We start from the raw sequence: 26,785 nt of genomic DNA on the forward strand, positions 1-26,785 counted from the left end.
ATACTCCCTCAGATGCTTTAGGGATAATTAATGTTGACGTAGGAGCTATAGCAGTTGTATTAATTGAACGTATGGTGTGGTGGAAAGAGAAGGAGGAGGAGGTGGAGGAGAAGGAGATGAAGGACCAAGTGTAGGAGGAGGAAGAACAAATGGAGGAGGAGGTGGAAAACCAAGTGGAGGAGGAGAAAGAACAAGTGAAGGAGTAAAAAAGCAGACCAAGTGGAGGAGGAGGAAGAACAAGTGGAGGAGAAGGAGGAAGATCAAGTGGAGGATGTTGATTGCTTCCAGCGTTGAATATGCTACACGTCTGATTATTTATTATGGTGAAATGGCGCGACATTTTCCTAAATCGAGCAGGTATGTGTGCAAGAATCTCCAGGAAAGCCTCTTATGCGTGCGTCAAAGAGAGGCTTTTCTTCCATCTTTACGTGTAAGTTTGCTTTCATATCGTTCACAGAAATTCATGTTATTAGAAGGCAAGTTTTCTCCCTTCCCTGTACTTTTTTGTGTTCTAATTAATCAGGCGTCATTGCAGCGACAAAGGAGCAGCTGCAGTAATGCTTAGAATGACTCAAAAGTCTTCAGTACTTTTCATACCATCTGTAAAATGATTCCAAGCCGTTTACAGCAGGACTCTTATACGGCAGGCTTTTGTCCAACCAGACACGTTTCATGACAGACAGAATAACCTTAGAAGAAAGAACTATCGCTTTCCTGCTTGGCTTTTACCTTAACAAGACCAGATTTCAATTAAATAACTAGCTAACAAAATTACAAATTGACTAAAACAATTTGGAATTTTCCAAGGTCAGTATCAATAAACATTGTATTTACTTGATGAATTAACTTGATAATTTACTACCTAACAAACACAACTAATTGCGTGTCGCTATAAATTCACCAAATACCAAAAGATTGAACCAGTTAATATATTAACAGTTAACTAACATAACTAATCAGCAAGTCATTAAAGACCTGTATTTACAAAACATATTACCTGAATAACCAACAACTTAATGAGCCATCCAGTTCACTAACTAACCATCACACTATGGAAATCCTATATACTTTAATAACTCAACAATTTTGATCAGTTGTGTCTAACCAACGAGAATATAAATGATACTAAATAAATCTACTTTCATAACTAACTTCTTATGGACCTCTGCATGTACATCTAATCTTACATGTATTTCCATAACTGTATTAGAACATGGCCAATTCAGTCTCATTGAGGCCTTGTTCTCGTGTAAGGTCTTTTTAACACAACAATGAGGAATTCGGTCTTGTCTCCGTGGTGACTTGGATCTCTCTCTCTCTCTCTCTCTCTCTCTCTCTCTCTCTCTCTCTCTCTCTCTCTCTATTGATCCCTGAACCTGTAATGGGCGGTGAGCGAGAGGCAATCTGTGATAACCGCCCCTCGGCCTTGATGGGGAGACACTGACTTGTGGAGTGGCCAGACTGCGGGTGTTATGATGGTCAACTCTTTCCACAGCGCGGGGACCAGATAGAGTCTGTTCTCAACCATTCTATTAGATGGTGGGCGGCAGCTCTTAGGAATCAGAGTTGACTTGTTTTAACTTTGAAAACGTGCGGGTTTTCTTAACATTATAAAGCTTTATGGAAACCTTTTACTTTTTCTTTTTTTCTGTGTGTACGAGTTCCCAGGATATAACAAAGGTTTACGTAGCCTTACTTTCATTCATTTTCATTTTTTCTCTTTTTCTCTCTTTATCTTGGGGTAAGAGTTAAAGAAAATGTGTAGCAAAGTTTTGACGTCAGTGTATGACGCGAAACATGCATATGGAAGTGTATGCGCTCGATCATTTTTCGAGTTTAATTCCCATCCGTTTAACGAATTTCATTATTGCCTCCAATGAATCAATTATGTTTTCAATTAAGTTATAAAGGAAAATATAATGATAGCAGATAGCATACATGGTACATACGTGCGCCACAGTTCATATTCATGCTCAAACTTTGTTTTTTATTCACTTGGATGAAACAGTGTAATACTTTTTCTTCACAAAGATCATTTTGAAATTTTCATTTACTTTCCTTTATATGACAAGTTATAGAGGATAATAGCTACCTTCTATGAGGATTGTACCAGTTCAACCACAAACACTACCACCACCACCACCACACTTCGTCAGGAGAGACACAGTAACCCACGCGGACAAGCGCTACTACCTCGTGGACGACCCATTGGCAGGTGACGGACGGCGAATCGGTAGCCCACCACCACCACAAAAGAAAAAAAAAAAGCGAAAAAGCATCACCCAAGTTTGAAACAAGTGCATGCATAACGATGAGGAAGAGTCGAGACAGGCGAGGCAGCTCTGGGCCTCGAACCACTTTCCTCACAGTTACAGCCACCATCGGGACGCACATTACCACCTTCCCGCTGCCATAACCTTCCCACGCAACAAAGTTTGGCGATTGTTAACATGATGAGTTGCATCCTTATTGTTCTTGGCGAGCCTGTTGCTGGCTGCTGCTGCTGCTGTTGCTGCTGCTGCTGCTCCTCCTACCCCATCCCCACTCCATGCCTACCGGTGTCCTGCTTCCGAGTACAATGGAAAGAGCCGCCACCAGCTTTCTTGAATTTGATTATTGAGGGAAGAAGAAAATGAAGCTCTGTTGTTCTTTCTTATCCACCAAATTCACCTTTCCAATGTACACTGGTTTGTGTGACCTAATTGTTGCTCCGGCTCTGCTCTTTGCTTCTGATTACTTGACTTTACTTGCTAAGAATATATATATATATATATATATATATATATATATATATATATATATATATATATATATATATATATATATATATATATATAAATCCTCCGTAGCATACAACCCTCAGTATATCGGCCGTAAACGTGTTATCTCTTATGTCTTTTCACGAGCAGTAATAAAAGGCCATATTATTATTTATTGCAAGCTTTTACCTTTTCCACTCCCCATCCTCCTCGCCCTTGTCTGGCCCACCATTTCCCCTCCACTGGTCCGGCCCGGTCACGTTACACGGGACATTTCTCAAACTTACGTGCGCTGGAGCTTTTTTCCCCCAAGGGTCGTGGTGGCCGGTGGTCGTGGGAACGCTCACACCTGCCACTCGCTTTCTTACACCTGGATGTTGCTGCCCCTCTCGGAAAATTACACATGCCTACAGTTCCACTAATATTGTTTTTGTGTATCACCTGCTTGTGTTTTACTTTTAATTCATTATTCTTTCTCTTCTTTTTTTGTCTCGTGGTATCGCATTGTTTCATTTTATTTTGTGTTCCTTTTGTTTTTGTTTTTTTGTTTTTTGTTGTAATTACAAATATGATTAATACTGCTCTGACAAGTAATTACTGTCTCCTTGTTTTTGTAATTGTTTTGGTATGTATTTATGTTTTGTTCTTCATTTGTGTTCTCTTTTTTTCATATTTTAATCGTTCTGAAAATTATTCGTTTGCTTACAGTTGCAATATCTTTTTCACAGGTATGTTATTTTATGCTTGCGTCTTTGATACTTCTCTTGATATTTATCCTATCATTATCTCCTGCATTCATTATCTCCTGTATTCTTCTTATCTTTATCTTATCTTCTTTATAAATGACTTAAGAGCATGTAACACACTTTTATATGTTACTCTGCTGTGGTTCATTCTAGGCTGGAGAGTGGATGAAGAGAGTAAACCATTGTAATGATAAGATGAGAACGTTATGAAAATGAATGTTAGTTATTATTCCCGTTTGCATTTTTTTACATGGTTTTGTTTCTCTCGGGCATTAGTAATAGTGTTTATTTGCCTTCACTCTATAATGAAAATTGAACGTTTAGTCAACACAATTCTTATTGTAGTCACACGCATACGCTGCACCTTTAATGAAATATACGCCTATTTCAAGAGCAAACAGACTCATTCAACTCATAAACTAGAAAAAAAAAATGGGTATAATAATTAAACCATCCACCAAAGAAAACGTCCCAACATGCCTCCCGCCCCATAGAACTCATCACTAAACTAGAAATTGTCATTCTTTCTCGAAACAAAACACATTATAGGGTTCCTTTTTTTTTTTTTTTTTCGTTTTTTACTTTTTTTTTTTTTTTACCCCAGCAGGAGACAGACGGGCGACGGTGACGGTCGGGTAGCTTTGTCCTGCACCGCCAATATTGCGGAAGCTTTAGATCTTGTGAAGGTTACAAATTACGGATGAAAGGCTGTAAATTAGATCTGGAAGACGGGAAATGCCGCCTCTACGACCCATTCAGGATCCCCCAGCCATATTTCCTGCCTCCCTTTTGAATAGAATAATTAGATGGGCGGGAACAGCTCCTCCGAGGGTGTTCTTAATTCATTCACAGCTTTATATTGCTTACCTGTGCTTCGCCTGAAGGATTTATTCATATAGGGAAATTATATGCAAATTATTCCATAGCAATTTACGATACGTTTTAACGATTAAGAGAAATAAAAATAATATTGCAAAGAAAGCAGATAGACTTTCCACTTATAGTTGTCGTGATGAAAGTTGCCACGGGGAATCTAAGTTAATAATGCTTAGTTTTTATAAATGACAAATAGTTTTACAAAATACTGGAATGTTGGAATGTGAAGTGGCAAGGAAAAGTAATATCATATAGAACGCTGAAAGTTCTTTGTACTCATTGGTTCATATTTTCATCTGGAGTACATAAACTTAACTCATCTCCTCCACTTGTTTCTCTTGAATATGTCATTCTATTTCAAACTCTTACGCATTCTGTATTGATTAGTTCAATTAATCCGCACCGATATGTTGAACACTCGCTGTCCTTTCTTTAACACGAGAACACAGGTAATTAAAGAGACTCCGAAACGCCAATTGACTTACAAAGGCACCTCCCACAGGACAGAAGAATCCATTACTGTTACAGCAAGAGATCAGCAAAAAGAATGACCATTGAATATTTAAGCTGAATATCCGAACAAAGATGTGTACATCAATTGTTTCTTTTAACCTTACTTAATATTCAATAATGAAGTAAGCCACAATAGATACAACCCCACGGCCACCCCAAACACGCAGCCTATTCCCACATCAAATACTCCAATTCAATAAGTGGAAACTCACACTACTAGTGCCAGTATCCCATAACAAAAGTTACAACACAGGAAGAAGCAAGGAGACATAGTACTCCATTTCCTGTGAGTCTCGAGAGGGGAAGGGAGGCTGCGAAGTGCTATAAATGATGCAATAATTTTGTGTGGTTGGGGGTAGAGGCGGTGGTCAGGCTCTGTAATACTGGCAATGCGTCTTCCTTTTCAAGCGAGACAAGCGAGCAGTCCATCCCGCAACGGGGAGTGTCCCGCTGACGCCTCACCCCCTCAGGCTCAGTGACTGTGAGCGTGGTGGTGTGTGGGCGACACGTGAGCTTTCATGTAACCTTCTGTTGCATAAATAAAAAAAAAAGAAAAATAAGATACGTGTTGTTGCTGTAATATTCTTACATTACATTTTGTGTACTGAGTGAGACTTTGACATGGGAAAAACATTGGTTGTGTAACTGTGTAAGAGAAAAATAACTGGTGATAAAAGTGACTGAACTTTTAAGTGAAGTGAATATCACCAAAATTACTACCAATACTGCCACTACCACTACCACTACACTAATATCACTGCTGCTGCTGGTGCTTGTGATGGTGGTGGTGGTGCTGCTGCTCTTGCTACTGTTGTTGTTGCTGCTGTTGCTGTTAGTTGGGGCTTGGTAAGTACTGCTATACACCCTTTTATTAATCCACTGTAGTTTTGTTTTGTACTTATGTGTCTCTCTTGGTTGTGATAAAGGCCAATGCGCAGATAGAGTGCTACAGAGCATCTATGTGAATCAAACACTGAAGATAAACAAAACACACCATTTTGTCCCTAACCTTCCATCACACATCCTTCCACACACCTCCACACCCTCCTTAAATACATCCTGCCTCGGTCTTCACGCTCCGCTGTTCGTCTCCTCCATAAAATTCCGATATTCCTTATCAAGGGCATAAAGGCGACGGGACCTCACCTCACTAACCACCTACAGGGACCCACAATACTGCCTGTCTGACACACACACACACACACACACACACACACACACACACATGGGCATTAGGTTAGAAAATTTTCAAATGACTGATTGATGAGAAAGTTAATTAGTATGCTTAATATTTGCATTCAAGGGAAATTATTATTAAAAGTTCACCGCAACGTGAAAGACCGAAAAAAACGTTTTGTATTTGAAGTTGTTGTTATTATTGCGTTCATGGATATTGTTATTACTGTTAGCTTAGTGGATATTGATATGGCAAGAGATGGGTTTTTAAATTAGTATTTCATTTTTATACATGTAGCTTTATTTGTTTCGAAATAAGTTGATATATGAAAATATAAATCAATAGAAATATAGAATAATGAAAACAATAAACGAATGACTGTAAAAGTTAGCTTCAGCTCATGAGAGAGAGAGAGAGAGAGAGAGAGAGAGAGAGAGAGATGTGGACAGTTGTGAATAGTAAGTTTTAATCCCAAGACGCGCGTATCCCGCTTCGAATGTTTCTTGTCATTCAACAACCCTCAGGCGAGCCATAAATAGAATTGGCCGCGGAAAAAGCCTTATCGTCACCAATCGCCCTATCGCTCTCTGTCACACACACACACACACACACACAGTAGAGGTCGTAGCATATGCAGGGAGTGGGCATTCAAATCAAGAAGCTCCGGAACCCTGAACCGCAGCTCCGATACAGCGATAGCACTGCCACCTGTCGGCCACATAAAAACTTAACACACAGACATGAGGGAGTTGACGGGTTCTAACGTATATGCTATTAATATTTGTACTGCATTATAGACTATGATCCATTATATATTACTACTACTACTACTACTACTGCTACCACTACTGCGGATGCTGCTGCTACTAAATCTACTATACATAATTCATTAGTGTGTTTCCTTCCTGGGCACCGTAAAGCTACAGTATATTCGCAGTGCTTTGCTAATGATTACTACCGTCAATGGCCCAGAGTACACATTAGTCCTTTCATTAGTTAGGCATCGTTACTGGTTCTGTTGTGCTTCGTGGCTACATGGCGGTTATGAGTCATGTGTTGGGTATGGGTACCAGACCGTGATAACGTGGAGGTAGTTATCAGTACTGTGGGTGAGGCGCAGGTGTAAGATAATTAATTTTTAGCTATCGCATAGACTCTGTCCCCCCCCACTCTCTCTCTCTCTCTCTCTCTCTAGTGCGTGTCAACTCATCTTGCTCCTTGTGCTGTTTTCCCGTTTTCTTTATTCATATAAATGTTAAGAAACTTTTTTTGTGTTTATTGTTGATGGTGATGATGATGTTAGTGATGATGACGAACCTAGTAATAGTAATAATAATATAATTGACCAAAATGCATATTGGTAATAGATACTGAATTTAGAAAAAAATCTGAGTTTGAGATTAAAAAATATATAATACATGATAAAATGAAATAAAAGATCATAACTCAGGTTGATGAATTGCTTATTCATATGCTGCACAGATGAAGATATATTTACTCGGGAACTCGTGAACATAATTATGATTACTTACTTGCAAACGTTGAACGAGAAAGAAAAAAAAGATAAACAGAAAAGAATAATCATAACAAACACTACAAACATCTAAACTATCCTCACACAACTACATACTTACGACCCTCCCTTCTCCCCTCCTTTCTCCACCTCCCCCTCTCTCTTCACTCTCACTCTCTCCCTGTCGCCATGTCCACGTCACTGTCATCGCCGTCACACACTTCCCGTCCTAACCACTGCGCCTTCCACCCTGCCCCTCTGTCCCCTGGTCCTTGCTGGGGAGTGCACTGGCCGCCAAGCCGTGTCTCAGGAAGGAACAGCCTTACAACACGGCAATACCTCGGTGGACTCGGAAGTTGTGGTCGTGAATATGTCACCAAGACCTGCCCAGACTGACTTAATGGTGCTCTCTGTGGCGCCAGACCCCGCCCGAATCCTTCCCTTCTCCCTTACCTACCTCCTTCTTTTCCTTCCATCCCTAGTATCCCTTTTTCCCTCCATGTTTTGCCCTTACTTGTTTCTCTATTTTCCTCTCGTCTTATCTCTTTCCTCGTGTTCTTCTTGACCTTTACTCTTTCGTCTTATGTGTTTCTATTTCTTTTTATCTCCTTCCTCCTTCCTAATGTTCCTCTCCTCAGCCTTCTCTCATTTTCTTCTATCTCTTATGGTTCGTTTTCAATCTCTCCCTACTTACTTTATTCTATCTCCAGTGTTACTTTCTCCTTTCCTTCATCCATTCTTAGCTTTCCTCTCTCCTTCCCAGGGTTCTGTTATTACATTTTTTTTTCAGTTCTTTCAAATTTGAGCTATATCTTATTAATTATTATTTTCAACCTTCATTTTATTATTACTATTATTTTATGAATGATCGCTACGTGACCCTAGTTGTTGCGGCGCCACACAAGAAATTTTTATCACTTTACTTCACTTTTTTCTTTACTTCGTCGCTCCAATTTGCATGTCCCAACCTCCATTCTTTCCTTTCTTATATATTTCCATTCTTTTGTGCCTCTCTTTTTCCTTCCTTCTCTTTCTTCCATTCCTCATCCCTCTTTCCATCTTTCTCTCCTTCTTACCCTTCTCCCTACCCTTTTCCCTCTTTCTCCCTGAGCTACTCTTTACCCCCTTCCTTCCTCCTTCCCACTTCCTCGTATGCCGAAATATCGATCCTTTCTTTCCCTTCCAATGCGATCTCTGGGGCCAACACGACTCGGGAGCTTGGATCATAAAGAAAAGTGACCGCTTTTAACTTTTAGTGTTTTTCTTATTTTTAGTCTCTCGGCTTGGAAAAACTGAAAATAATATAAAGTGAATGTGATAATAACCTAAACAAGAGGATTCTCCCACAGTTTTAGATAATCCTTTAGGCAGTGGGCCTTTCTTCTACCTTACTAACTTACTAACTCACTCACTGACTGATGAGGAAGTAGATAAAACAGAAAATAAGTGTAATAATCAGATAAAGAAACCAATTTGAGTTTCATAATTTAAGAAAAACAATTATGAAGCTCTTTTATCTAAACGTTTACAGTAAATACAAGTGTTGATATTACAGACCAGACAATGATGCACCAACAATGTATCTCAGTGGTAATTAATGAAGTAATAAACTTGTGCTACAAAAATTCCACAAGTCATGACTCCCAACTTCCTCCCATTTGCATCCTGGCACATTTTTTTTAGATTCATCTCATTCCCTCCGAAGGCCACAAACAATGCAACAGAGATTTTTCACATGACACAGTTTTACATATTCTCTCTCAGTGGAGCGAAATGATGAGTTTAAGCCATTGATGAGAGGAAAGGGCGTTGAATTTAATATTTTGCCACAACAGAGTTTACCTTGGAGTACTTGGGTGTATTTGTTGAGAGAGAGAGAGAGAGAGAGAGAGAGAGAGAGAGAGAGAGAGAGAGAGAGAGAGAGGAGACGGACAGACAGACAGGAAGGCAGCAGCAGCGGCATCTCCACTGTGATATATTTGGACAACAGTCGATCAGGCTCAGTTGCTCCTGGAAGATAACGTTTCCGATGCTAATGCTGCCGCGCTCAATGTTCGGATTATTATGAGTTATTCTTAGCCTCTCCCCTGGCATCCTAATTGAAGAGGTGGTGTATCACGTGTAAGAGACAAATAAGACGTGAAAATGATAAACGAAACATGCATTATTGTTGAAGGATATTGTATAGTGAGTTAACATATCTTCTATTATTCTTTTACCTATTTATTTATCAACTATTTATGTGTTTATTTATTTATCTATATTTTCTTACTGAATTATTTTCATATTCATTCCCGGATCCAGACTTAAAAGGTGATGCGTTACGTGTGAGTGATAAATAAAGCATACATTTGAATGGAGGATATTAATGTTTAATGAATTAATTTTTTATGTTTTTTTTCATTGTTTTGCTCGCGATGACCCTAAAAAAAATGAATTCAATAATGATGTAATATATTGTCTTTGCGTTACGTTTGTCCAGTCGTGCATGTATTGTGTTGTGAACTGTGTATTATGAATGAAAAAAGAAACATATTTGAATATTTTTTTTCTTTATTGATTTGTTTATTGACTCATTTCCTTCATTTTTCACTTTTTCACTACTTAATTAGCTATTTGTTCATTTACAGAGAAAAAGAAAGAGGAAAAGAGAGATAGAGGGGAAAAATGGGAACAGACAAACAGACAGACAAAGACAGGCAGAAACACACAGACAAACAAAGACAAAGACAGATAACCGTGGAGAAAAGAGAGTGTCAGCTGCGAGCATTGTGGCGGTGGGGAGGGTCGTTGGTGGACTGGCGGGAAATTGAATGAACCCTTAAGTGTATCCTGAAGAGCCTTCCTTGTGGGGGGGTGGTCACGGAACACTGTATTCATTCACTTATTTACACGAGAAGGCAAGACAGCCACTCATACCTTATATATTATGAAGTTTATAAGGCAAGTCACCTCAGCCGTCTAGTAGATAATAGATAGGGAGTTGTGTGATGGAATGGGATGTCTTAAGAGTAGTAAAGGAAGACACTTAGAGCAAAGTAGGATAATTTTAGACATGAGGTGGGAAATTTAAGTGGGACGGCGCGGAATTAAAGGCAGTAAAGGCTAGTTGAATTGTAGATGGTGGTGGTAGTGGTGGTGGTGATGATAGTAATAATGATGATAATGATGATGATGAGGTTTCTTTCCGTTAAAAACCACGATGATAGTAAAATGCCTTCGTAATTTTGTGCTTTTATAAGATATGGTTTGAATATAGAAGAGGAAAACTCAACGAAACATAGTCTACTCTTTTATTCAGATAGTGTCATAAATTCCAAATAGTAAAGAAAATGTAAAGATAAGAAAATGGTAAGAAAACATCGTGTCTTTTTTTTTTTTTTTCTTTTATCAAGCATGCACTCCTCCCTCGTGATGTGCAGGTCACGTCAAGTGTTTCCATGGAGAGGACGAGACGAAATCAAGACGAGGAAACTAAAGAAAGTGAGAGGAAAAGAAAAAAAAATCAAGACATCCAATTGCCGGAAAATGCCACAAAGAAACGAAAACCAACGAAACAGGAAATAAATGGAAAAGAAACAATTCCAATATGTCAGAAAAAATATACCGAAACATTTCTTAAACGTGCCATCGAGAAATATTCTCTCTTTGTTATTCCCGGCGCCATTTGATCTCGTTCTTGCGATGGATAGAATAATAAATTACGATTTTCTTTTTTCGTATGTCTTTATATTCATTCACCAACGCAGTCAAATTCCTTCCCATACCCCTTTACTGATTCGGTGTATTAACTCGGCCTTGTTGTCACGCTGCATTAAGGTTCGTGATAATTGAAGCAATCCGTGAATCACCAAGCTATCCATCCTTCGTCTCACTGATTTGAGAGATAACACCGCCATTGATTAATTGATTTCCGAGCGTGCGATCAATTAAGTCTGCCATTTGTCAAGACACTCTCTCTCTCTCTCTCTCTCTCTCTCTCTCTCTCTCTCTCTCTCTCTCTCTCTCTCTCTCTCTCTCTCTCTCTCTCTCTCTCTCTCTCTCTCTCTCTCTCTCTCTCCTTCACTCACTCACCCACTCACTCATTCACTCATCCCCTTCAAGTTTCAATCCACTTTAATTTGTTTTGGCATATCAACATCATGAATAATAATCAACGTGTAACTTGCTGCTGCTGCTTCGCTTCGGGTTATGAGATTGCATTGCATTGTTAATATCGTTCGCTGCCTCTTGTTTGCCTGCTCACGTTGCCGTATAAACTAAATAATAAAACGCCAACAACCATTTTGTGGTAATCACGTTCACGGATGTTAATGAGCGAAGAGTTGATATTGCTAGAGGTAAAAAGCTATTAAAACTGAACGGATAATGTTACTCACTATCTACAAAAAAAAGTAATATTGGAAATGACTGTAGTAGGTATTATTCATTTCACATATCTATATTTACTATCCTTTCCGGTCATCGTGACTTGTTGGTATTGCTCTCTCTCTCTCTCTCTCTCTCTCTCTCTCTCTCTCTCTCTCTCTCTCTCTTCTTCTTCTTCTTCTTCTTCATATTTCAATGTTTTCTTTACCCTTCATCTCCTTCTTTGACTGTATTATAATTCACACGCACACAAACAGCCTGGCCGTGCGTGCGCATTGCCATACATGTGTGTGTGTGTGTGTGTGTGTGTGTGTGTGTGTGTGTGTGTGTGTGTGTGTGTGTGTGTGTGTGTGTGTGTGTGTATGTGTTCTTTTCCAGACATTTGGGGTAGGAAGGGAGAGGCGTATCTGTCTGTCTGGCTGGAGAAAGAGAGAGAGAGAGAGAGAGAGAGAGAGAGAGAGAGAGAGACGAGACGAGACAGAGAGAGAGAGAAACAGAAGGTTGGATGCTGCGAGAAGGGAAGCAGTGCGAGAGAGAACAGAGAGAAGAAGAAGAGGGACGCAGCATCTCATCTGTCTTCATCTCTCTCCTCTCGTATCATCACCACCACATTCTCTCATCAGCGTGCCGGCGGTCCGAGGCTCGCGGCACGCCACAGGGGAGCCGCGGGAGAGTCACAGGGGAGGCGGCGGGGCTGGGTGGGGGAAAGGAAGGAAGGGAAGGACTTGGAAGGAAACGTTGAGGTGGAAGGCATCAGTTCTGGAATTTTGTAGAGTCCTTTTTTCCTCCGGCGATGTTAGATATATAAAGTGTGTGTGTGTGTGTGTGTGTGTGTGTGTGTGTGTGTGTGTGTGTGTGTGTGTGTGTGTGTGTGTGTGTGTGTGTGTGTGTGTGTGTGTGACGAAGTAAGTAGTGTTTGTTTTCCATGATAAAATTACAGACATCATTAATTTTCTTTTCTGCTTGTCTCTCTCTCTCTCTCTCTCTCTCTCTCTCTCTCTCTCTCTCTCTCTCTCTCTCTCTCTCTCTCTCTCTCTCTCTCTCTCTCTCTCTCTCTCTCTCTCTCTGTGTGTGTGTGTGTGTGTGTGTGTGTGTGTGTGTGTGTGTGTGTGTGTAGAAACAAAATATTTTCTAAAGATATCTTCACCGTCGCTTTTAATCTCGAAATCATACTTTTCCTTTTCCAATTCCAATCACCATTTTATCATTTTTTATTTAATTATTTTCTATTTTCTCCTCACACTATCCAGTTTCATATGGACTGAATCACCCCTGCCATCATGTGGAAGGGAGGGAGGCAGGGAGCAACAAAGGGAGGGAAGGATGGACGGAGGGAAGGAGAGACTTACACATACGAGACTTGCCCAGGTAATTCCCTCTCAAAGATCACCAATCCCGCCGAGGTAGGGCAAAACATCACCTGCACGCCGCATCACTCTCATCACACCCGCATCACCCTCATCACACCCACATTACACCCGCATCACACCCGCATCACGCCCACTTCACGCCCGCTTCACATCCACTTCATATCCTATTCATGGAGCGTGGCGGAAAACAAGACATTGCCACACCCCCTATGCCTTCCTCCTCCTCCTCCTCCTCCTCCTCCATCTTCTTTCCTATTAAATGTGCGATGTCTGTTTCTTTCCGGCGATAATGTTGGTTTTCATGTGCTGGTGAAGTGTGAAAGGAGAAGAATGAAGAGTAAAGTAAAGTAGGAAAAAGAATTTATAAAATGTTACAAAAGGAGAAGGAGGAGGAAGAGAAATAGCAAGAGGAGGAGGAGGAGGAGGCGGCCTTGTATCTCAGCATTTGTTTTATTTATTCAACTATATCCTCCTTCCCCTTCAACCTTCCTTTTCCCCTTTTTCTGTCCCCTCCCACTTCCTTTCCCGTCAATCCTCTCCGATCTTTATCCTTCCCATGTTTCTCTTCCCCTTTCAACTTTCCCCTCGCCTTTTCCTCTCTTTCTCCCCATTTCTCTCCTGCCTTCCTCCATCCCTTGTTCCTGGTCTCTCTCCACTTACCCTCTCTTTCCGTGACCTCTCTTACATAATTCCCTTCGGCTTTCCGCCTCTTCCACGTCCTTCGCTCACCTGCCTCCCCTCACCTGCCTTCCTTATGAACGTCTGGATTTACGCTCACGGGCATCCCTTCGTAATTTCCTCGTTAATTGCAAGGCAGCGATAACCTTGGAGGAGACAATGTTATGCTGTCAATGCACCGCGGGCTATCCTTACCTCCACCCTTACGACGTTATGTTATTAAGGTGGTTTACGTGACAGGCATTGACGGGGATGCTTCTCGAGCCTAGAGGAAGGGACAAAGAACTAAGGTCAAGGTGGTTAAGTGGTGTGAAGGAAGGAGGTGGGTGATATTGAACATCGTGGCCTTGGCCCTTGATTTTTTCTCTTGATTCTTGAATGTATTGGCTACAGGAAGGATGCGTTTAATAAAAATATAAATAAATCATGATAAATACACATACAGTGAAATATTCATTGCTTATTTTATCAGAACTTTGTCTTGAGTGTATTGGCTACAGAAAGTATTATTATTAAAAGAAGCTGTGGGATTAATATGTTAATTATACATATGGTAAGGAATCCATTTTATTATTATTATTATTATTATTATTATTATTATTATTATTATTATTATTATTATTATTATTATTATTATTATTATTATCATTATTATTATTATTATTGTATTTTGAATGTATAAACTCCAGGAAGGATGGCTGTTGGTGTGAGTGACGGTGTGTGTGAGTAAAGATTAAGGAGTGGTTATCAAGACAGACGCGGGATTAATGTATTGGACATGCAGTATGAATTCCATTGATTATGTTGCTACTGATGCGGAGCTTTCCTGACAGTGAATGCAAATAAAGTCCTCCAAAGGTTACAGGAAGAAATAGAAAAACGACGGCAAAACGCATGTTGAAGTTCCTCCAGTCTGTTGCTAAGAAATAATAGAAATAATGTACTTCTTGTGTATATAAATAAAGCGATACATGCTCTTGCCCTCGAAGTTCCAGTGAATATGTTCGAAAGCTAAAATTTAGGAACTTAGAATAATCAGGCGAGCGAAGACGAAGTTAATCAGATTATAGCGATCTTAAAGTTTTCTTCTCTCCAAGTTCTTCATTGTTGCTGGAAGATAAATCCCTCCCTCATAATAATTATGTAATACAGATGGTGAAAATAATGATGGTGGTCATAGTAATTATGCTAACAACAACAACAATAACAACAGCAACAATAACAACAACAACAACAACAACAACAACAACAACAAAAACAACAAAAACAACAACAACAACAACAAACATCAACAAGAGAGAGAGAGAGAGAGAGAGAGAGAGAGAGAGGGGGGAAGGAAATACTACCAATTACTGAAAAGGTTCAAAACCATTTTATTTCGAGTACGCGCGGGTAACTTAAAGATGAAAAAAATACTTATAACATTTTCAAGAATAGCTTCGGCATAATTACTTGAAAGCTTGTAACAAAAATTTCGTGGTTGAGTCTGTTCCATCCTTAACGTGAATTTCCTGCTTTGGCAAAGTGAACAGAATCATAAACTAATGTACCATAAAATTCTTGCATCTCGGCAGTAGTAGTGGAAGGCTGGCAATAGTATTTAATAAGGAGGCTATTAAATAGTAAATTAATTGAATGAGTAACTGAACAAGATATAATCCTAGCCAATGGGGATTTACGTTGAGCCAGGGCGCCGCTAAAACAGAACCATATGAAGTTGGTTAAGGTATACGATAGAACGAGAAACTGCAGTCAGTTGGCATTCAAGAGAAAACTAGATTGACAAAAGTATTCATATCCTTAATGTTAAGAAAAACAGAAGCTTTTACAGATTAGAGAAGTTTACAGATAGTGATGATCAGGAAGTACAGAGACTTTCCTTCATGTAATAGACTCTGGCCAAGGTCAGAAAATAAGGCTGGAAAAATATGGCCAACCTAATGCGTAATAATGATATGAAAAAAAAAAGAGCCACGAAACTTTCCTCTTAAAACACTGCCACGTGTAAAGTTGTTGGCTCAGTTAATGTGTTCAAATGGCTTTTATCCTGCTGTCCCGAGTACTCTGAAGGGTGAAAGTAAGCGCTACTCACAAATCCTGATCACTAACACTTCTCTTTCAAACCCATTCCATGTTAAAGAAAAGAAAGATAGCTCTCTTATAAATCTGTGAATAAAAACAATATCCCTTTAGCTTTTTATCATGTTCGTTTTGTCTGTCTTTCCCTTCCTCTCTCTCTCTCTCTCTCTCTCTCTCTCTCTCTCTCTCTCTCTCTCTCTCTCTCTCTCTCTCTCTCTCTCTCTCTCTCTCTCTCTCTCTCTTGTCATATTCCTTTTATTACACACGCCAACAGTCACACATGCTCAAGAATCTAGGCTGCGTAGTTTGGATAATATTATTTCGTCGAAGCCTTCAATCTGACATATACCAATAATCCTCTTCAATGCAACTCTGGAAAGTAAGTGAAACCGAGTGATATTGTCAATTTTTCACACACACACACACACACACACACACACACACACACACACACACACACACACACACACACACACACACACACACACACACACACACACACACACACACACACACACACACACACACACATGATTGGTTGGATGATTAATATTCCATCCACTGACATTTATTAGCAGTTAGTGATATATTTATAAAGCAATGAAGTCATAAGTGAATGAAGAATAATAGTCCACAAGTTTGTAATATTCTGATCGCTAAAGTAATTGTAATCTTCTCAACACAGATTTCTTCCTTTATATGATATTTTTTTGTTTTTCTTGGGAAGGTTTCACTACGAGAGGTTACAAATGGTGTTATTTTCTGTTTGTGTTTGCTGGCTGCTTCTCTGTTTGTCTGTCTGTTTATGTATCTGTCTGTGTATCTCTCTGTCTGTGTGTTTGTCTGTAAGTCTATTTGGCTGGTTGATTGTATAGCCGTGTATTTGTCTGTCTTGCTGTCTTTGTATCTGCTTATTTGAATCTCTCTCTCTCTCTCTCTCTCTCTCTCTCTCTCTCTCTCTCTCTCTCTCTCTCTCTCTCTCTCTCTCTCTCTCTCTCTCTCTCTCTCTCTCTCTCTCTCTCTCTCTCTCTCTCTCTCTCTCTCTCGTCTCTCTTCTCCAGATTTTTTTTCCTTACTAGCGATCCGCAGCAACTCACCTAATTACACATTTCGTCGTAGTCAGCCGAAACTTCTTAATTTACCCTTCTAACTTGTTGGAAAAACTTGACCTGGAAGTTTGCTAATGAAACTCGTATAATGATTTCCCAGGTCGACACGTACGTAATGCTGAGGGTGTGACTCGTCCTTCGTCAGCAGGAACGGTCCGCGGGAAGCCAAAGGCAAAGGCAAGTTCGTTGACGTGCGCGAAAAGGATATATGTGATTAAAGGGTCTGGACTGAGAGAGAGAGAGAGAGAGAGAGAGAGAGAGAGAGAGAGAGAGAGAGAGAGAGAGAGAGAGAGAGAGAGAGAGAGAGCTGAGATCACTAAATATAAAAGACTAAATAAAACATCACACATTAAGTAGTAATAATTTTAACTCAGTCTTCCCTAACCTAAATCAATAGATGGGAATACCAAACATTACGAAACAAAGCAAAAAGACAGGAAGATACACGCCGTTCAACTAGAAGACAAAAAAAAAAACATCGTTGTATAGCAGAAAATAATTCAAGTTAGCCTCCCTGTGTTAAGTAATTGCTGCTATAGTCATAATTAACGGACTGTGTGTGTGTGTGTGTGTGTGTGTGTGTGTGTGTGTGTGTGTGTGTGTGTGTGTGTGCATAGACACTAACTTACAAACAGGCCCTCCACTTTCTTAACTTTGAGTAATTAATGGCCAGTGTTGAATCAAAAGGAACTTGAATCATAATCTACTCAAAAAAGTTGAGAGTTTGCGCCACTTTCCTTACCAGCGAGAAATGAACTAGTGAAGAGCAAGAGCGGCGGGAGGTGCAGTAGACAAGACTATAGCGCAGTTATTGTGGTGGTAGCGTCTGTGGTAGCGGTGGTGGTAGTGGTGCTAGAGGTGATAGTGGTGAAAGTGGTGGGTAAGGAGGAACTAGGGGAGGGGTGGTGGTCTCAAGGGAAATTAGGAGTCTCAGGTTCATACGGGAAAGTTTAATATGTGGAGTTTACTGTTGCCTTCCGTGTTTCTATAGTGACCGAGGGAGAATAGGGAGTATCTTCAAGGGGGAATAAGGAGGGTGGGCAGGCTTGTGTGACGCTCATTCCTTCCCACCACTACTGGCTTTTCTTTGTATTGGTGGAGAGAAGGGTGAGCAGGATGGCCACGAGTGATGGAGTGGCGGAGTACAGGAAAGAAATTGTAAGGCGGAGGGAAAGGATGTGTAAAGGAGAGAGACAGTAAAAGAAATTAAAGAAGTTAAGAAGTTAGGAAACACACGCAAGAAGTAGGAAGATGTTAGGTTAACACTTTCAATACTGGGAGATATTTTTACCTTGAGATTTGTGAACGATTATACCATTTTATTTACATTAGGAAGGGTCTATGGAGGTCAAAATACTATGGCCAGTCTGCACTATCTTGATACACCATATGAATTTCTGAACCTGTATAAAATCACCAAATAATAAGCAGAATAAATATGAAAATACGTCATGGTACTGAAGGGGTTAAAGAAGAGAAGAAAGAAAGGAAATAGAATAGTTATGTAGAAGGAAACCGTAGGAAAGAGAAAGAATAAAAGGAATAAAGGGATTAAAGGAAAGAGAGAAGAAAAATTGAAAGGGATAAGTTAGAAGAAGGAAATACAGAAGGAAAAGAAAGAAAGATTGCAAAGGGGAAAATTGAAAACGGAGACAGAAGGAAAAGGCCGGCGAGGAAAGGAATGTTACACCCATCACTTTCACGCAATGCACTCACCTGTTGTACCTTTGTATCTTACCTGCCTTTCACCGTGCAGAGGGGACACAATTGCACCTGCTACCTGAGAAACAAAATACCTACCTGCCTCTCACATATCTTTATAACACTACTGTACCTCCCACACCTCCCCTACACCTGTATTTCTCCTTACCTGCACCCTTCACCTGTATATCTCCCTGCATACACTTCTGATAATCTTTCCCCGCACCTGTAATTTCACTAATCGACGCCTCTTCACCTGTCCCTCTCAGCACCTACACTTCTCACCTTCATCTCTTCATGCATGCACTGGTAATAGCTTCAGAGTGATAAGCGGATACTTGCACCAGAAAAAGAAGACGTGTGTGTTGAAGCATTACAAAGATTATACTCTCCATCCTGCAACAATTATCGACTTACACTGATGAAAGGCTTGACAACACCAGCCATTAATACGTCATCTTGTAATTAACTTTACTAGAAGCATACTGATATTGGAGCACAAGGAAGTGAAGGAAAAGGAGGAGGAGGAGGAGGAGGAGGAGGAGGAGGAGGAGGAGGAGGAGGAGGAAGAGGAGGAGGAGCAGAAGAAGAAGGAGAAGGAGGTGGAGGAAGGAGAACTGGGACGAAAAGGGGGGGTTAATAATATTGGGTGGACGATTTTTCATTCAAGGTTGAGAGAGCTAATCAAACGACCAGGTGAACACGGCAAAGGGAGGTGATTAGCAATATTTACCGGGGGAAAGAGTTGAGCATCAAAGACTTACTCCCAGAACTGTGTCGAGAGAGGTGGCGGTCGAGTCGAGGCGAGGCCAGACGGGTCGGGGCGGGGCGGGACGGAACTGGGAATGACACTTACCACGCCCCGTGCAGAGAAGCGAGGCCACGGGGAAGTAGAAGCAAGGAACTCACCACCCTTGTTATCCGCCTGTACCCGTGTGAATCTTGAGTGGGTGGTGATGATGGTGGTGATGGTGATGGTGATGCTGGTGGTGATGGTTGTGGTGATAATGGTCATGTTTGTGATAACGACCAACGAGATATTGGAGGTGAGTTTGTCTGTTTTATATATTTGTATTCTCTTGTAATCTCTGCAAACCTCATTTTGCTTCAAGCCCACCAATCCATATCATTAGAAAAGAAAAAAAATTAAAAGCTTATTGAACGTAGAAGAGTAGTTATTTTGAATTGCACAGGTGTGAATTACTAGTAAATTAAGAGCGAAAGAAAACACACTTAATACTATGTCAGTCACCTGGAATAGAGAGTTTACTATTCAGCCCCATTCGACAAATGAGTTACGGGAGGTAAAAGTAGGGAAACACGAACTTCGGAAAAAAATAATAATAAATAAATAAATAATAATAAAAAGATATCATAGTCGACCCTCAGAAAAGCTCCAAGGAAAACGAAGACCGAGCGGTGTTTCAGAGGCATTCGCTAGTTCGTTTCTCGTCTCGGCTCGTCTCTCAAGTCTTTCTCGCTTCATGCACTCATCACTCATTCCTATTGACAGGGAAATCTTTCACCCACATCCACCCTATTCACTGGCTTATTCACGCTCGGCATTCATTTGGATAGGAGTTTTATTTATTATTTTTTATGTCTATTTATTATTGTCATTGTTATTTACTGTATCAAGAATGTACAAATATATATAGTAGGGGTTTTTCATTTGAAGTACACCCTACCCCCCACAAACGCTACCCTGTCACTCCTAATTACATCATAAATCATCTCTATACTCTGAGTTTTCTTATTTACACGACGCCATCTCTCTCTCTCTCTCTCTCTCTCTCTCTCTCTCTCTCTCTCTCTCTCTCTCTCTCTCTCTCTCTCTCTCTCTCTTAAATTTCTTTTCTCATCTTTCTCTCCTTTCATCCTTTCCTTCCTTTCCTGCCACCTTTCATCCCTTCGATCTCCTTGTCTTGTTTCCCTAACGTCCTCCCTGTCCCATCCTCTGCCCACGTCTCGTCATCGCCCTTCACGTCCTTCCACGTTATTGCCAATATTGAAAAGTGAAGGTATCAAGAGTGATCCTTGGATGGCTGGTGGTTGCCTCGCCCATCGTATTCCTTCACCTCCTCTCCCTCCCTCCTCACCACCTCTCACCATCTCTTGCTTCCTATCTCGTGCTTTACTTCACCATCTTCATCTTTGCTGACTCAATTTTTTTTTCGTAGCGCACTCTAGTCACCTTTTCCACCCTTCACTCACCGAACATGATCCGCCATGCAGGTGTTAGTGGGTATGAAGCCATTTTTGGTTAATAAATTGTTCGTGTTGGCTTGCTTTCTGATGTCTCTTTGCATTGTGTGCCAGAGACTATACATGTGTTGCTCGGTGAGGAAAGGGGAAAGTGGTTATGTTCTCATGGTCTCAGGTAGTGACATCAAATACCCGAGTAATTTTACAAAGGACATGAAGATCACTTATTAGATTCATGGGTGGTTTTTCTTTGGTCATTCTCGAAAGAAAATGATAATAGTAAATGAATTCATAAAATGATACCGTCAGTTTGTGTATTACAGATAGAGGGTGTTGGTTAGTATTTGAGAATCTGTAAAGATATGAACAAGACACAAAGTTCAACGGGCATAGTGATAGGCCAGAAGTTTTCTGCTGTTTTTCCGACTCAATGGTAAGAATGTCATAGCACTGTACCAAGTCGAGTTATCACGGTGCTGCCTTTTAGGACTCACTGCAGTATTGTCATTCTCAGCGGTTCATAGAAAGCAGCAAGCATGGTTATGAAGTGATTCTTGTTTTTTTTTTTTCATGTATCAGATAAGCTGGAATGCTAGACGGAATTGACGGAAAATATATATATATATATATATATATATATATATATATATATATATATATATATATATATATATATATATATATATATATATATATATATATATATATATATATATATATATATATATATATATATATATATATATATATATATATATATATATATATATATATATAGTAGTTTTTATGATGATAAGCTGCTTAAGCCGAATACAGTAATTAATATAAAAGACAATTTAGAGATACATAAGTTACACATGCGATTAACGTGGATCAGTTTTCTATGAACAGCGCCTCAACAACTTAAAGGGATGACTGATAAAAATAAGTCTTGGATCTTCAAGACGTTGATGAATGTCTCATGACAGAACCAATTGTTTACGAGGGATGAATGCATCAGGAAGGCATGTTACTTTCTTTAGTTTTCTGTCTTTGTGTGCAGTTCGAAGTTCTTTGTTTTCTTTGCGGCAGAATTTCTTCTCATATCGTGTTGAACAGATTCTTGGACAATGATCTTCACTAGCACTTCTTATCAAATAATTCTGAACACTTAACATGCGTGTTTGGAGTAGGTAGAGGGAGGGAAGAGGAAGAGGTGAACGCCAGTGTAGAGGAAGAGAATAAGGAAAAAAAAACAGAGGAAGGAGTAGATTATTCAGTTTTGTATACCTTAATCTATTATTTAGCTTCACAGAGGCAGCGGCTGTGGTGCTCGTGCACGCCCATCGAGCAGCTCATGTACAGACGTCCGTAGGAGTTCTCGCCTGTGGTCCTGGTGATGTCCTCCAGGAAAGCGTTAGTTCCCATGTCATGAGGGTGACCCACGTGCCACATCAGGTTCTGGAGAGTGATGTGAGTGCCGTCTAGGGTGACCCATTGGCCGTCCATCTTGTGCACGCCTATCCACATGTAGGGATGGTCGGGCAGGGTATTGGCTGAGAAGCGGAGGTAATTAGAGAGTGATTTGGCAACACGCGCTTATATGCATTCAAATAATTAGAGAGAGAGAGAGAGAGAGAGAGAGAGAGAGAGAGAGAGATAGAGAGAGAGTCAAACAGGAAAAAAAAATTGGGAAAAAGAAAAAAACAACAGAGAAACGAGCAGACACAAATAAACATATGCTAAAGTGACATACAAAAATATCTAAAGAAAAAACATAGCAATTCATTATTTCTAGAATCATTTCAATATTCGCCGTACTCACAGATCTCGAGCCACGTGATGGAGAAAGCTTCTAATTCTTCAGCATTGCCAAAGACAGCCAGGTCGGCCTTCCACTCTCCCTCCGCCTCCTTCTCACACAGACCCCTGCACTCCTCCCACGTCATGTTCACCCTGGGCTTGTCAATGACGCTTAAGCAGAGGCCGCCGGACTCAGAAAATTTCGGGGGACAATTAGCGGCTGTGGAATGAATAAAACAGAGGTGTTTAAAATAGACTGTGAAATTGAAGGTTTATTTGGGGCTTGATTTGACCTTGATTGCATGAGATGGAAAAAAGCAAAAGGCAAGTGTTCATTTCAGATGGATATTTATAATTGAACCCGCTTTCCCATCGCTTTGTGTCCACCACCAGATCTCAACCTTTCAATTTGAAGTTAAAGGACGGTAATGCGAACCTATTGAGTTTGACTGTGATACTTTTCTAATGAGTGACATTAATGTTACTAGCTGTGTTTCTGCATTTCAGGAAATCTTTACTGAACTGTCACTTGAGCAATAATTTCATTGTAATTACAGCAACATAAGACAACGTTGACTTCGTTTTTCATTATTAATTCAAGATCATTCAGCTTAACTTTAAACACTGTGATGTCTGCGAAATATGTAATCTTCAGAAAATGAAAAGCTGCCAGGAAACCAATGATGATTTGTTGAAGGAGAGACATGTTGGTGTCAGAGAGTGACGGAATCAAATCGAATCGAATCGAATCAAAAAAATAAAATGTGGGGAAGGGGAAGTGGGGAAAGAAGAAGAGTAGAGGCGTGATAAGAAGATAACTTTGGTAAGAGAATAAAGTCACTTGGGCTTAATCCAGGAGCAAGTTGACTTTTTGTTTACTGTTGAGCTACTGCTCCTCCTTCCTACTCTTAGGATGAAAATTTTCAACAAATAAATTTTCTAATGGACTTCTGTATTGAAAAGAAAGTAATTGTAATTAGAGACTTTAATCTTCCAACTCTATCTCTTGGACAGATGGTACGGTATTTCAAGACAGTGCCTTGTCCTTTACTGACAGAATTTTCTTTAATTGTTTTATTTGAAGAGGTCTCACTCAATGGATTAATGTGCCAACTAGAATTAGAGCAAGCAATATCCTAAACCTTTTTTCTAGACACAGAAGTACATCGAGTTGTTTCCTGCAATGTTTTTCCCGCTTTCCATAATTGTGACCACTATGTTATACTTTGTAGATATGATTTCCAATTTAAACCTGCACTGACAGATTCTGATGTTACACACCCTTTGTGGCTCAGGGATAACTTCAAAGTAATTAATCATTTCCTAAGCACTATAGATTGAGACTTCGAATTCCTTAACCTAATGTTTATAATTCTTACAATAAATTTATCTCTATAGTGTCTGACTTAGGAATATGTTTTATTCCACAAACGACCTGAAAGAGATTGTACAAAGTATAGAACTACAAATCATGCAAAGGACTCATTAAGAAATTGAACAATAGATGGTCAGTTTATAAACAACTTAGAACATTTCTTGGTTGAAATTCACTCTTTGCTGTTAATTAACAGTTTGCAGTCATTTCATTATGTGAATTTTGAATACAGAAAATATACAATACAAAGGCAGAAAGCTTGCAGAGAAATCATACTTCAATGTTATTCTGCAAAAATGTTCTTACATGGTTATATATGAGGGAAAAAAGTTGAATGTCCCGTGAGCCCTATTACCATGCCGTCAGATGGGAGGAGTGTGGATGTGTTTCCGTCTAGCACTGGCCACACCCAGCTACCTCTATACGGGAGATGAATGGAGCCAGATGAGCTCCCGCCCCGCCCGTATAGGCACTTGCTGTTGTGTGATCCTGACGCTTAGGGTCAGTTCACTCAAGAGCAAATTATGAGGAATCGAGTGGATTGTTCAGTAAACCACTCTGCTCGTCGGTATACTGACAATCGAATAAAGAGATGGTTACCCACTCTGCTCGTCGGTATACTGACAATCGAATATGGTTACCCATATATACACGTAAGTATAATGAAATCAAAACAAAATTATTTGATTTTTTTATTGTTTCATGCTAGGAAAAATTAAGTAGGCCGAATACAATGCTTGGCATTACAAGGAGAAGTAAGAGTAGGAGAAGAATGAAGAGAAAGAGTTGAAGCCGTGGGAGGAGCCTTGTCGGTTTATTGCTTGCGTGGTTTTGGCAAGTTAGCCTCACAGAGACAGCGGCTGTTGTGCTCGTGCTCGCCCACTATGGTGGAGCTCATGTACAGACGTCCATAGGAGTTGATGCCGGTGGTCTCGGTGACATCCTCCAGGAAGGCGTGGGCGCCCGACTCGTGAGGGTAACCCACGTGCCACATCAGGTTCTGCTCGGTGATGTGAGTGCCGTCCAGGGTGACCCAATGGCCATCCATCTTGTGCACGCCGATCCACATGTAGGGATGGTCGGAGTACTCATTCGCTGACAGGAAGAATGGAGGGGATAAGTTTGTTTGTGTGGTAGGGGGATGTTGTTTGGCGGCACGCTCTCACACACACCCATACAAATAAATGGACAAACAGATTAAAAAATGCTATTCAATAACAAAAGACAATGAAGAACAGGCTGAAATGATAGAAAACACATCAAATGACAGACACAGAAACAGTTGAACATTGAACCAATACGTACCCGAAATAAACTCAAGCATTCCCTCAATAATAAACTACTAGCGATGAAGAAATAACATTCTAATAGTTGAAGCATATTGACAGCGAGGAACAAGAGCATAACTTCATTTTTTCCACTAATTTACTAATCATACATTTGTGTCGAGCATCACAGAAATATTCGCCGTACTCACAGATCTCGAGCCAGGTGATGGAGAATTCTTCCAATTCTTCAGCATTGTCAAAGACAGCCAGGTCGGCCTTCCACTCCCCCTCCGCCTCCTTCTCACACAGACCCCTGCACTCCTCCCACGTCATGTCCTCCCCGGGCTTGTCAATAACGTTGAAGCAGAGGCCCTCAGATTCGAAGAAATTTGGGGGGCAAGCAGCAGCTGTAGAGAGAAACAGTTACAAGTGTTGGCGTATTGATAGACAGTGGCATTGAGTGTTGATTTTGTGCAGCTTTTGTGTGTGAATACACTCATCATCTATGTGACCCAAAGTTCAAAGTATTCTCTATTTCCCACTAACAAAACTTTTACATTTAAATTAAGTTTTTTTTTTTTATTTGAATTACGTTATATCTCATAGTGTTAAACATTAATTAATGTTGAGAGAGACAAGCCTTCAAAACAATGTAATGCCGCATAAGATCATTATAAGCTGTCAGATATCAGAACCTTGACAATACACTTGAGATGCGCAACCTCTTGCCATTAAAGCCGTTATGATCAGCAGGGATTAAATGGCTAAGCTTTCCTGAAGGTGTATTACAAAGAGAACACTAGGCTTTCCTATGCAGTGATGTGAATATTGTGCTAAATACGTGTAGTCGTTGTTTGCTTACCCATGAAGGCTGCCAGGGAAGCAATGATGATTTGTTGAAGGAGAGACATGTTGGTGTCAGAATGAAGTCGAAGACAACACGCAGCCTTATATACAGCCACTGTTGGGCAAAGACTACAGGGAGAGGAAAGGACAGCACCGAAAAATTAGTGATAATGAGAAACAACTCGATAACTCTCCCATGTGTTTCCCTGGAGAATTGGTTACGTGGTGCGTTCACACTGTCTGGGATTCTATATGTGCTAACGACCTCAAGACTTTTCTTTGTTTTTTTCTTATTCTTTTTCTCCTCAATTTTCTTTTATTTTCTTTTTATCGTGAAGTACTAAGTGTACGTAGGCACAGGTTGCAGTCTAACTCTGACACTCAGGAAAATTGGCGTGGGAGACTCATATTTACAGACAC

At 40.2% G+C, this 26,785-nt stretch overlaps 2 protein-coding genes across 2 annotated transcripts; both read right to left on the bottom strand.

Annotated features, from left to right (window-relative positions):
• Positions 1-22,372: 22,372 nt before the first annotated feature.
• On the bottom strand, positions 22,373-23,148 carry LOC123511620 (the record flags this gene model as incomplete). Its single annotated transcript, XM_045267649.1, has 2 exons — positions 22,373-22,629; positions 22,899-23,148. Coding segments are annotated over 2 exons (507 nt in total), but the record flags the coding sequence as incomplete, so codon positions are not given.
• Positions 23,149-24,929: 1,781 nt separating this feature from the next.
• Positions 24,930-26,509, bottom strand: LOC123511425. The gene is made up of 3 exons (XM_045267298.1): positions 26,382-26,509; positions 25,729-25,926; positions 24,930-25,346 (listed from the first exon to the last, which is right to left on the bottom strand). Exons 1-3 carry the CDS (start codon positions 26,428-26,430, stop codon positions 25,066-25,068), a joined length of 528 nt encoding a protein of 175 aa, XP_045123233.1. The 5' UTR covers positions 26,431-26,509; the 3' UTR covers positions 24,930-25,065.
• Between the last annotated feature and the right edge of the window lie 276 nt (positions 26,510-26,785).

Source organism: Portunus trituberculatus, chromosome 31, assembly GCF_017591435.1.
Source record: "Portunus trituberculatus isolate SZX2019 chromosome 31, ASM1759143v1, whole genome shotgun sequence".
Classification (NCBI taxonomy): Eukaryota; Metazoa; Arthropoda; class Malacostraca; order Decapoda; family Portunidae; genus Portunus; species Portunus trituberculatus.

Coding starts and splice junctions, on each gene's coding strand:
- LOC123511425 (XM_045267298.1), bottom strand. CDS start 26,430: ATGTCTCTCCTTCAACAAATCATCATTGCTTCCCTGGCAGCCTTCATG. Junction 25,927..26,381: donor TTCCCTGGCAGCCTTCATGG/GTAAGCAAACAA, acceptor TTCTCTCTACAG/CTGCTGCTTGCCCCCCAAAT. Junction 25,347..25,728: donor CATCACCTGGCTCGAGATCT/GTGAGTACGGCG, acceptor TCTTCCTGTCAG/CGAATGAGTACTCCGACCAT.